Source organism: Neomonachus schauinslandi, chromosome 12 (genome assembly GCF_002201575.2).
Source record: "Neomonachus schauinslandi chromosome 12, ASM220157v2, whole genome shotgun sequence".
In the NCBI taxonomy this organism is placed as follows: Eukaryota; Metazoa; Chordata; class Mammalia; order Carnivora; family Phocidae; genus Neomonachus; species Neomonachus schauinslandi.
Genome location: NC_058414.1, coordinates 21,501,666 through 21,514,518, shown reverse-complemented (window position 1 = coordinate 21,514,518; position 12,853 = coordinate 21,501,666). Strand labels below are relative to the sequence as shown.

Here is a 12,853-nt window from a genome sequence, read left to right as displayed (position 1 = left end):
CTAAACATAAAACTTCTACATATACATTTCAGTTTATTTCTGTTACAGGCAAATCGATAGTGACAGATGCAACAGTAAGATTAAAACGGACAGCTCACTTTAGGTTGAAAAGGTGGTAAGAATACTTTGTTATGCTGATCAGCAATAGGAAATTCCCTAGAAACTGCATTTCACTTTTCTGAAACAATATATATAGAAAATGTATATAGAAAATTTTTTTCTAACGTTAATTTCAGCTAAATCTCTACATCTTTCAAATTATGACGTATGTAGTATCCCTAGATTGGTGTTTTAAATTTTTTGCATAGAAGCTGCATGAAAATGTTATTGTGTGCTTACTTCAAATAAAATGAGAGATGCTAAATACTTAGATTTTATATTTAATACAGTATATTATTTAAATGCTTTTTCACATTTAGTATTAGAAGACATTGGAAATATTCTAATATGTTATATGTAAGTAGATAAAGCTAAAATTTAGAAGGCACAATACTTTAAAATATTACAGAGGTATAGATGATCTGCACGTTTGTGTACTTATCAAACAATCCTACTGAAGAATTTTTCCATCAGAGAAAATATAATACTGAGGGTTGAGGTGGGCAAAATGGTGGGTGAAGGGGGCCAATAGTACAAACTTTCAGTTATAAAATAAATAAGTCATGGATATGTAATGTACAATGACTGTAGTTAATAATACTGCATTGCATATTTGAGAGTTGCTAAGAGTGTTCATCTATCTTGAAAGTTCTCATCTAAAAAAAAAAGGTAACTATGGAAAAAAATAAAAGAATTACTGATTTTATAAAAACAGTATTTTGGGGCGCCTGGGTGGCTCAGTCGTTAGGCGTCTGCCTTCGGCTCAGGTCATGATCCCAGGGTCCTGGGATCGAGCCCCACATCGGGCTCCCTGATCGGGGGGAAGCCTGCTTCTTCCTCTCCCACTCCCCCTGCTTGTGTTCCCTCTCTTGCTGTGTCTCTCTGTCAAATAAATAAATAAATAATCTTTAAAAACAAAAAAAAACATAGTATTTTAAGAAATTTAGAACTGTTTTCCTGTTTCCTGCTTGGCTATTCGGGCATAACTCTGTAGTAGCTAAGGATATGTTCTTGTTGACATTTTGGCAAGCATAGTTTCAAGTCACAAATGCTATTTCATTAAGTCATGATACAGTACATATGCCGTGCTATCTCTAAAAAATGTAAAATGCCTGGAATCTTTGGAATTCCCTTCCCCCACTAATTCAACAAAGCCCAGATTTGTTATAGTACAGAACAGAGACACACCTCCTGGAGCTACTTTTCACTGGTTAAATGATCTAAACACCAGTCATTTGCACATCTTAGGAGATTTGTGCACCTTAAAGACAAATAACTGAGGAAACAGACTGCAGCAAATCTGTTAAGAAAATACAGTTTGTATTCAAAACTGCATCTGCTTTGCACTTTTAGCAAATATGCAGTGGCTTCTTATTGAGTGGATATGTGCCAAAATCTTAGTTTAAAGCTTTTGCAATTCTCCATCTGCCAGAATGAAAATTTGAGCTTCTGGCCTCTAAGAGCTGTGTAACAAAGATCCAGTATTAGAGAATAGAGTATTTAAAATCTGAAATTAATTCACATTTCATTATTTAGAAAGCTATTAATAGAGTCTGGGGGTCTTGGGGTTGTGAGTTCAAGTGCCATGTTGGATGTAGAGCTTACTTAAAAAAAATAAAAATGAAAAAAGGAAGGCTATTAATAGAGTCTGAATTTTTGACATCCGATGTAACATCACTAAAAGCAGATATTGAGGAGATATCCGTGTAAGAAAACAAAAGCAGCAAGAACTTTTCCAAACTAGCACAATAGTGATTTAATTCAATTTAATCCTGTTTAATCTGGCTTAATCCTTAAACCAAAATGATTTCATGGATTGCAATCAAGAGTACCAAATACATATTTCAACAAAAATATTACAATCAGAGTACATTTTTGGGTTCAATATAATTAAGATGGCATTCTTTCCTTGAGTTTCTCTCAAAAGCTTCAGATTGCAAATTGCATTTATTCTTTTTATTGCTCCCCTTCACCTTTAGCACAAAACTGTCTTTTTTTAGTTTAATTGTGAAAAAGTCCTTAATATATATGTATAGATATCTTCAGAACAGAGCCAGCTATTCAGTTTGGAAACTATGGATATATTCTTGGCAAAGTACTCACAGTCAGTGGGTAATGTTTTTGACCACTCTTACTTTTGAGCTGGCTCCAGGAGCAGGGACAAGTCTATAAACAACTTTTAGTAAGCTTCACTCCCTGAGTGTATTTCTGTGGGTGTTTTAAATCACGTGTCAAGAGGTATGAAGTTTGAAAATACAAAGACTTAATAGAAGGGTGGTTGGGAATGTAAATCAAAATCAGGTGTGGACTAACTATCTTAACATGTGCTATGGACTTGGAGTCAACTCACCTATTCAATTGACATTTATTTTCTGCTCTCTGTCAGGACAATGTTTAAGAAAATACATATATTCAAAATTAGTTCTACTTTGTACATTGAGCTGTTTTCAAAGTATGTATATATATGCCAACATTTTCCCTAAATATCATGATCATTTCTCTCAAGGGGCTAGGTTAGTAGAGCAAAAGGTCTAAGTACATTGATCCATAAATGGGGTACAGTATAGACACAGAGAAAATGGTTGATTGACTTGGTGTGGGAAACAGGATGAGATGAATGGTTTAATAAAAGACATAACACTTGAATTAGTCTTGATAGATGAGTAGGGCTCACCAGAACAAGGACAAAGTAGGGTGTTTCAAGACACAGGTTATAGTATAAGTAAGGTGTAGGGGGCTCAGGAAACTTTTTTTTTCTTTTAAAGATTTTATTTATATATTAGAGAAAGCACAAGTTGGGGGAGGCAGAGGGAGAAGCAGACTCCCCACTGAGCAGGGAGCCTGATGCAGGGCTCAATCCCAGGACCCTGAGATCATGACCTGAGCTGAAGGCAGATGCCCAACTGACTGAACCATTCAGGTGCCCCCTTTTTTCAAAAGATTTATTTATTTATTTACTTAAGAAAGAGAGAGGGAATACGAGCAGGGGGAGGGGCAGAGGAAGAAGCTGACTCCCCACCGAGCAGGGAGCCCAACACAGGGCTCGATCCCAGGACCTGAGCCAAAGGCAGACACCCAACAAACTGAGCCACCCAGGCACCCCGAGGTACAGTATTCTTAAAATGAAGTAAGCTAGAGAAAAGAAGATATTATTAAGAAAATCATAAACACTGGAATATTACTCAGCGATAAAAAAGAATGAGATCTTACCATTTGCAACAACATGGATGGACGTAGAGGGTATTATGCTAAGTGAAATAAATCAGAGAAAGACGAGTACCATATGCTTTCACTTATATGTGTAATCTAAAAAACAAAACAAATTAATAAAGCAGAAACAGACCCATAAATAGAGAACAAACTGATGGTTGCCAGAGGGGAGATGGGTGGGGGGGGGATGGGTAAAATGGGTGAAGGGGAGTGAGACGTACAGGCTTCCAGTTATAGAATGAATAAGTCATGGGGATGAAAGGTACAGCATAGGGAATATTGTCCATGGTAATGTAATAGCATTCATTGAATGCTGAAGGTGGTAGCTACAACTTGTCGTGAGCATAGCATAACCACAGAGTTGTTGAATCAGTATGTCTTACACCTGAAACTAATGTAACTTCGTCAACTAAACTTCAATAAAAATTTTTAACGAAAATCAATAAGGAAAATATACTTACAGTACTGTACTGCATGTATTGAAAAAAATCATATTGGGGCACCTGGGTGGCGCAGTTGGTTAAGCATCCGACTCTTGATTTTGGCTCAGGTCGTGATCTCAGAATCAGGAGATCGAGTCCCACATTGGGCCCCACGCTCAGTGCCCGAATCTGCTCAAGTTTCTCTCCCTCTTCCTCTGTCCCTCCCTCTGCAGGCTCCTGTGCAAGCACATGCCCACTTGCTCTCAAATCAATCTTTTTTTAAAAAAAAGAAAACAATCATGTATAACTGGACCTGTGGAGTTCAAACCCTTGTTGTTCAAGGGTCAGCCATAGTTCATTATGACCAGAGCACAGGTATAAGCAGTTAAAGCCCGCAAAGGCCGGCAGCAGACAGATCTTAGATGGGGTCTTGCATCATCTGCTGTTAGCCTTGATCCCGTGGGCCTTGCTCTCCAATTGCATTATGCATCAGAATCACCTATGGTACTTGTCTAAAACACACTTTTTTTTTTTTTAAGTTTTATTTATTTAAATAATCTCTATACCCCATGTGGGGTTCGAACTCACGACCCCAAGATCAAAAAAGTCGCATGCTCTTCTGACTGAGTCAGCCAGGTGCCCCTAAAACACACATTTCTTATTCCCCTTCTAATTTGGCTCCAGGGGAGGACCCTGGAACCCGAATTTTAAGGACACTTCCCAAAAATTCTAATGCAGTACAACTTGGGACACAGTTTGAAGAAATATTACCATAGACAGTGAAGAGCCATTAAAGATTTTTTAGGGAAAAAGTAACTATTAGAAGAGGTCACGAGCAGATCAGATTGGCCTTTTGTAGTGAGGAAGCTGGATTGAAGAGATGAGAGCTTAGAGTGCAGAGTAAACCAGATAGATGACCAGTATGGGTAATGGGAGAAAGAGGACAACATTCACCAAGGTAGGGGATAGTGCCCATGTTTAACCTAAATCAAGTTTCAACAAATAGAAATGTGAAGATTTGCAATATTACTACAAAAGTTCATTTAAATATCAAATTCTCCCTGGGGCTTTTGTGCCCTCGTGGTTCCATTCCTGGCTGTATTAATTACCTATTATTGATCTCTAGTCTGGACACTTCTTATGAACTTCAAATCTACCTATGGACAGGACATCACCTCCTGGGTACTGGGGGTTATCCCAAACACAATGTATTCAAAATTGAGATTTTCATTTCCCAACCAGAATTCTGGGAACCAAGAGACCCTCCCTTTCCCTCATATCCATCTAGTTACCTAAACGGGAGTAAGAACTTAACGCTACCTATTTGTAAATTCAATCTCAGAAGATAAAAAGACAAACTGATACACAGTAAACTTCACATTCAAGAATTTAACAGTTTCAATGACTTTAAGTGACCCCAGGGATTTAGAACACAAACTTATGTGATTTCCCTCAGGCAAAAATCTTAACCACAGGTCCTACCTGAGGCTGTTATACTTAAGTTAGGGATCAATGGAACAGAATAGAGAGCCCAGAAATGGACCCTCAACTCTATGGTCAACTCATCTTTGACAAAGCAGGAAAGAATGTCCAATGGAAAAAAGACAGTCTCTTCAACAAATGGTGTTGGGAAAATTGGACAGCCACATGCAGAAGAATGAAACTGGACCATTTCCTTACACCCCACACAAAAATAGACTCCAAATGGTTGAAAGACCTCAATGTGAGACAGGAGTCCATCCAAATCCTAAAGGAGAACACAGGCAGCAACCTCTTTGACCTCAGCCGAAGCAACTTCTTCCTAGAAACATTGCCAAAGGCAAGGTAAGCAAGGGCAAAAATGAACTATTGGGACTTCATCAGATAAAAAGCTTTTGCACAGCAAAAGAAACAGTCAACAAAACCAAAAGACAACTGACAGAATGGGAGAAGATATTTGCAAATGACATATCAGATAAAGGGCTAGTATCCAAAATCTATAAAGAACTTATCAAACTCAACACCCAAAGAACAAAGAATCCAATCAAGAAATGGGCAGAAGACATGAACAGACATTTTTCCAAAGAAGACATCCAAATGGCCAACAGACACATGAAAAAGTGCTCAACATCGCTCAGCATCAGGGAAATCCAAATCAAAACCTCCATGAGATACCACCTCACAGCAGTCAGAATGGCTAAAATTAACAAGTCAGGAAAGGACAGATGTTGGCGGGGATGTGGAGAAAGGGGAACCCTCCTACACTGTTGGTGGGAATGCATGCTGGTGCAGCCACTCTGGAAAACAGTATGGAGGTTCCTCAAAAAGTTGAAAATAGAGCTACCATACGATCCAGCAACTGCACAACTGGGTATTTACCCCAAAGATACAAATGTAGGGATCCAAAGGGGTACGTGCAGCCCGATGTTTATAGCAGCAATGTCCACAATAGCCAAACTATGGAAAGAGCCAAGATGTCCATCGACAGATGAATGGATAAAGAAGATGTGGTATATCTATATACAATGGAATATTATGCAGCCATCAAAAGGAATGAGATCTTGCCATCTGCAATGACGTGGATGGAACTGGAGGTTATTATGCTGAGCGAAATAAGTCAAAAAGAGAAAGACATGTATCATATGACCTCACTGATATGAGGAATTCTTAATCTCAGGAAACAAACTGAGGGTTGCTGGAGTGGGGGGTGGGGTGGGAGGGATGGGGTGACTGGGTGATAGACACTGGGGAGGGTATGTGCTCTGGTAAGCGCTGTGAATTGTGCAAGACTGTTGAATCTCAGATCTGTACCTCTGAAACAAATAATGCAATATATGTTAAGAAAAAAAAAAGAAGAAGAAGATAGCAGGAGGGGAAGAATGAAGGGGGGGAAATCAGAGGGGGAGACGAACCATGAGAGACAATGGACTCTGAAAAACAAACAGGGCTCTAGAGGGGAGGGGGTTGGGAGGATGGGTTAGCCTGGTAATGGGTATTAAAGAGGGCACGTTCTGCATGGAGCACTGGGTGTTATGCACAAACAATGAATCATGGAACACTACATCAGAAACTAATGATGTAATGTATGGCAATTAACATAACAATAAAAATAAAAAAAAATATATATATACACTTAAGTTACTTAGTCAATGACTGAGGCTGGCTCAGCACTGACCTATAACTGTGGCTTTATTGCTCTTCATTTATCTATAGAGAAAATGTTCATAAAGTAAAAAGTACTAGAATGAAAAGTACTATTTATGAAAAACTGCTTCCAAAGGAAAGCTGATTGTGTTATGATGGAAAGATCTTAAAGGCCTTGGTAGCCTTAGCTAGACAAGGTAGAAGTTTTGGATAAAGAGGCAGGATGAATTTGGCAATGATTTATCTCAGATACAAATGAGCTTACCATATGCTTTACATGGAAGAAGAAAAATGAGTAACTGTTCTACCAAGTGTCCCAGGCAATATAAAAATTAACCCGTGAGAGAAAGCTAATAAAGCTAGAAAAAGGCAGAATTTAAAGTATCATCCTAGGGGCGCCTGGGTGGCTCAGCCGTTAAGCGTCTGCCTTCGGCTCAGGTCATGATCCCAGGGTCCTGGGATCGAGCCCCGCATCGGGCTCCCTGCTCGGCGGGAAGCCTGCTTCTCCCTCTCCCACTCCCCCTGTGTCTCTCTCTGTCAAATAAATAAAATCTTTAAATAAATAAATAAAGTATCATCCTAGGGGCGCCTGGGTGTCTCAGTCAGTTAAGTGTCTGCCTTCAGCTCAAGTCATGATCCAGAGAAACTGGGATCAAGCCCTGTGTCAGGCTCCCTGCTCGGCAGAGTCTCCTTCTCCCTCTCCCTCTGCCCCTCCCCCTGCTCGTGGTCACACGCGCTCTCTCTCTCAAGAAAATTAAAAAAAATTTTTTTTTAAGATTTTATTTATTTGACAGAGAGAGACACAGCGAGAGAGGGAACACAAGCAGGGGGAGAAAGCAGAGGGAGAGGGAGAAGCAGGCTTCCCACTGAGGAAGGAGCCCAGTGCAGGGCTCAATCCCAGGACCCTGAGATCATGACCTGAGCCGAAGGCAGACGCTTAACGGCTGAGCCACCCAGGTGCCCCCCAAAAATAAATAAAATCTTAAAAAAATATATATCATCCTAAAGATAGGCAATAGAATGCAAAGAAAAAAAAAATCTAGAAACATACAGATCAGCGGATACCTAACTGGTATCAATGGCTACCTAACTGGTATCAATGGCTACCTGACAGAACCATGTAACAGTGGAGCAAGGGCATTAAATGGTGATTGATCAATGAGGGAAAAAAATTACCTCATTCCCTAAACCAAAAAATGTAGTCTTAGATATAAAATACAAATTCCTTGAAACTAAAATAGGTAGTTCATAAAAAAAGTATCCACGTGGTCGGTCACAAGCACATAAAATGTGCTCAACATCATTTGTCATTAAGGACCACTTTGTACCAATTAGGAAGGCTAAAATGAAAATTAAGGGCAATACCAAGAAATACATAACAATTAGAACAACCATTTAGGACAACTGTCTGGCAGTATCTACTAAAGGAGAATATGTATGCGTACACTGTAATCCCAAAATTCTACTCCTTGATATATAGCCAACAGATTTATATATATATATATATGGACACCAAATAACACATTAAAAAATGTTTGTAGTACGCTCAGCGCAGAGTCCACTCGGGATTCTTTCCCTCTCTCTCAAATAAATGAATCTTAAAAAAAATTGTTCACAGTAGCATAATTTGTAATATTCCCAAACCACAAATAAAATGTCTGTTAATAGCAGAATGGACACACTGGGGTACATGCATACAATGCAAAATTCTATAGCAATGAAAAATAAGTGACTGCTACTCATATGATAAACAAATCTCAGAAGTCCAAGGGGAAATCTCAGTGGCAGATCCCATTCTATTGCTCAACCTGACTGGTGTCACACTCACACGGGTGTGTAAACTTTGTGATGATTATTAGGATTTTTGCACTCTTCTGAATACATGTTATTTTTCAATGAAGATGTTCCAAGCAACTCCTTCCTAACAAAAAAATGTTTGTAAATGATTTTAGTACCATATTATACAAATCATCAAGTGTGTAGAGGAGCTAAATATTTTTTTCAGTTCTATTTTATTTCAGTTTAAATTTTTTTAGGAAAATGATATGCTACAGAGATGTCTGTATCTTGTGAATGTCAAGGGTCCCCTGTGTTCACATTTCCTTATGACCAAAATATATGGGGAAAATGTGAGATTCTAAGGAATGAACACGAAGACCATTGAGCTTAAAGAAAAACTGACAAGAAATTATAGTATTATTTTCTCCTCTACAGTAATCCTATTACTCTCGTAATTTCTTCTTCCTTTTGTATACAGAGGGAAAATAGAGACGTCCATTAACTTCAATCCCTGGTGTCAGAATTCAAACTTGAGACTTACGGATGGGGAGCTATGCTCCAGTTGTGGAGTGGGAAGAAACCAGTTCCCCTTTCCTAGCCTCTGTCTGTTTGCTTGGTGTTTTATTGGATCTTAGTAGACAGTAATGAGAAGGCTGCCTAGGGCTGACTCAAGGATAAGTATTAGAATTAGTAGCAGTATTGGGAGTTGCGAAGCCATGTTTTTGCAGATGGTGCTCCCTATTCTTTAATTAAGAGTTTAAACCCCATTCACACTCATGACTTAAAGGCTGAGCCAGCAGGAAGGTAGATACTAACTCTAATTTCCTAGGAATGAGGAATGAAAAACCAAGACAAGGAGGCACTGTAAAATTGTTTTTGTTTTTTTAATGCAGGTCAGATATCCTGAAACATACATGTATTTTGATAGTCTTCTAATCCCACTTGAGTTCAAATATTAAAGTAACACACACGAGCTAAGAGAATTCAATATTGTTCCAAGGCACTTACTGAATCTCCATGACTAGATGAAAACAAGGACAATTAGGGTGGACAATTAGACAGTATATAATATAAAAATAACTTTTTGCTTACAATTTACAAAATGTATTATTATTACAATCTTTGATCTCTGATAACCTGCAATGCTGGCTGCATGAATCCAGCAATTTTAAAATTCAGAAACTATTTTCTAAAACTTCAGGGCAAATAATTTACAAATAAGGTACACAAAGATTTAGACCATGCAGAAATTTCTTACATCTTCTGTTAATAATATTTTATGACTGCAACTTTATGAAATTATATACCTACTTGCCCTGTACATATACAAAATAATGCATACATGATAAAACATTAGCAAAAGAGTAGTCCTTAAACTCAGTTTATCATAAAAGTATTACTATATTAACATGTCTACAAGCAGCGTGTAACAGGGTTAAGAGACATTAAGGCAATAATACTTGAAGTTACAAAATAAACCGTATGTAATACTTTTTCCTAAGTGTAGTATAAGGCAGGTAGATGGTCCCAGCAAAAAAATACTAAGGTAACAATCTACACTGCTGTTAGTCCCACATTTTTAAGATGGAATACTATAAATCTGGCTTTCAGTGGCACTTGAATTTTCCAGTATAATTTAAAGTGTCTTTTAGCTCCCTGAATCATGTCCATTCTGAAGGTGGATCTCTTGGTCCTTTGGGTTTTCCACAGCGGTTACGAAAACCTGTAGTCAAAACACCACAGTAATTAGTCAGTGTCCAGAAATATATTTTAATTTACTAAAAACTCTTAATTTGCTTTGGGTAGTTCATTTAAGAACCTGAATAAATCATGGCAAAAAGTTTGATAAGCTTTGCCTTCAGGAAAGCCTGAAATGACAGCAAATAACCTTTTCTCATTCTTGCCAGCATTAACTACATAACTAGTTTTAAAATTATTTAGAAAACAAATTACCAATATCTGTGGCCTCTGTTGGACTTTCTGATATTTGATCTTTCTTGTTACTGAAAACAGGTGGACATTCTGTACAAGTCTCTGTGTGAATACCTCCGGCTGGATGATCTAAAATGCAAAATAAAGCCATTTGTTAATCAGCATCATTTGTAGCATCATATGTAGAATCCTCTAATTATTTTAATGTCTGTATTGAGTTAAAAGAGCAAGTTTCTTTTCTCTTGGGTATCATAATTTCAGAGGCCCAGATGCATATAAATACAATGGTAGTGAACACAGGAAAATGTGTTAGGTGTTCTTGAGGGCATGTAGAAATCTTCAGTGAGTTGTTCTGCAATGTAAGGATTCTCCTTATGCTCTTAATTTAATAAACCTCAATCTTGCCATTTTATATTTCCTTAAGGTAGTTGTACTATGTGCCAATGTCCTAAGGCAATAATTTCAAGTGAGATGCATTATATGGAAATCAACAACAATCAAGTTCATAGTTAATTAATGGACTACTGGCTTTTTTTTTTTTTTTTAAAGATTTTATTTATTTATTTGACAGAGGCACAGCGAGAGAGGGAACACAAGCAGGGGGAGTGGGAGAGGGAGAAGCAGGCTTCCCACGGAGCAGGGAGCCCGATGCAGGGCTCGATCCCAGGACCCTAGGATCATGACCTGAGCCGAAGGCAGACACTTAACGACTGAGCCACCAAGGCACCCCTGGACTACCGGCTTCTAACGTAATTCTTTTCTTTGAAAGTTGTACATCAGGGCGGCTGGGTGGCTCAGTCGTGAAACGTCTGCCTTCGGCTCAGGTCACGGTCCCAGAGTCCTGGGATCAAGCCCCGCATCGGGCTCCCTGCTCCGCAGGAAGCCTGCTTCTCCCTCTCCCACTCCCCCTGCTTGTGTTCCCTCTCTCGCTGTCTCTCTGTCAAATAAATAAATAAAATCTTAAAAAAAAAGTTTTACATCACTTAAATTTTAGTTTACTTCTTTAATTACTGATGCCTAAGATTAGTAATATAAGAAATTTTGTTAAAGAAACTTTTATGGAAACTTGGAATATGAGTCAAAGAATACAAGATCCTTGTCCTTAAGTGCTTATAGTTTAGACAGGGGTCAGCAAACTTTTTCTATAAAGGGCTAGAGAATAACTATTTTAGGCTTTGCAAGCCACGTACAGTCTCTGCCACATATTCTTCATTGATTTTTGTTTCTTTGTTTTTAAACAACTTTTTTTTTTTAAAGTAAGCTCTGCACCCAAAGTGGGGCTTAAACTCATGACCCTGAGATCAAGAATCCCATGCTCTACCAACTGAGCCAGCCAGAGACCCCTAAACAACTCTTGAAAAACCTAAAAATTATTCATTCAGCTCAAGGTCAGAACAAAAACAAGCTGAGGCCTAGTTTAGTAGGAGAGACTGACAAGCACATTATTATTATACTGGTGTGGTAAGTTTTATAGTAAAATGATGTAGAGTGCAATGGGGACAGAGAGGAGAGGCATGGTGATGAAACTAGTGGTTTCAGGACTGGCTTCTAGAAAGAAATGATGATCCAGTCAAAAGGCCTCAATTTTCTCAGTGAAGTAAAAGGTCATCTACTGAGTAAGAGTAGGACCGATGATTTCAGAAGAAATTAAAGATTTATTTTTATTTATTTACTTACTCTTTTTTTGGTGGGCAGCAAAGCGAAGTTTATTGAGGGATAGTACAAAGCTCCCAAAGAGGGAGGGGACCCGAGAGTGTTGCCCAGAAGAAATTAAAAATTTAGAAAATTTGGGATGCCTGGGTGGCTCAGTCGGTTAAGCTCTGCCTTTGGCTCAGGTCATGATCCCAGGGTCCTGGGATCGAGCCCCGCATCGGGCTCCCTGCTCCGCCGGAAGCCTGCTTCTCCCTCTGCCTGCCACTCCCCCTGCTTGTGCTCTCTCTCTCTCGCTCTAATAAATACATAAAATCTTAAAAAAAAAAAAAAAAAGATGTAGAAAATTCAAGGAAAATAGAAAGGATACCAACTAGAGCATATAAGATAACCAAGCAAAGCTAAGGGCCCAACTATGGATGAAGATCTAGAATTGTAGGCTCAATCTGTAAAGCGGAATGATGTTCCCCAGCAGTATTCAGGAGTTTCGAGGGATAAAATAAAATGGTATGCGAGTTAGGAGCAAGAAAGTGGAGGTTAATTTTGAGTATGACTAGAGTAATGGAGGGCAGTGTCTAGATTGGCTAGACAAGAGAATCCAGAAAGGAGTTAGCATATATTAAGAAATAAAGGGCCCA

General features: G+C 38.6%; 1 protein-coding gene across 5 annotated transcripts in view; it reads right to left on the bottom strand.

Moving 5' to 3' along the window:
- Positions 1–9,502: 9,502 nt before the first annotated feature.
- PTPN12 (protein tyrosine phosphatase non-receptor type 12) overlaps positions 9,503–12,853 on the bottom strand; it is an 88,828-nt gene continuing 85,477 nt past the window's right edge. For all 5 annotated transcript variants that reach the window (XM_021689578.1, XM_021689579.1, XM_044919941.1 and 2 more), the window contains 2 exons: positions 10,587–10,694; positions 9,503–10,356 (listed from right to left, as the gene is read on the bottom strand). In XM_021689578.1, coding sequence (XP_021545253.1) covers positions 10,295–10,356; positions 10,587–10,694 — 170 coding nt within the window. In that variant the 3' untranslated portion in view covers positions 9,503–10,294. The remainder of the gene's footprint in view (positions 10,357–10,586; positions 10,695–12,853) is intronic.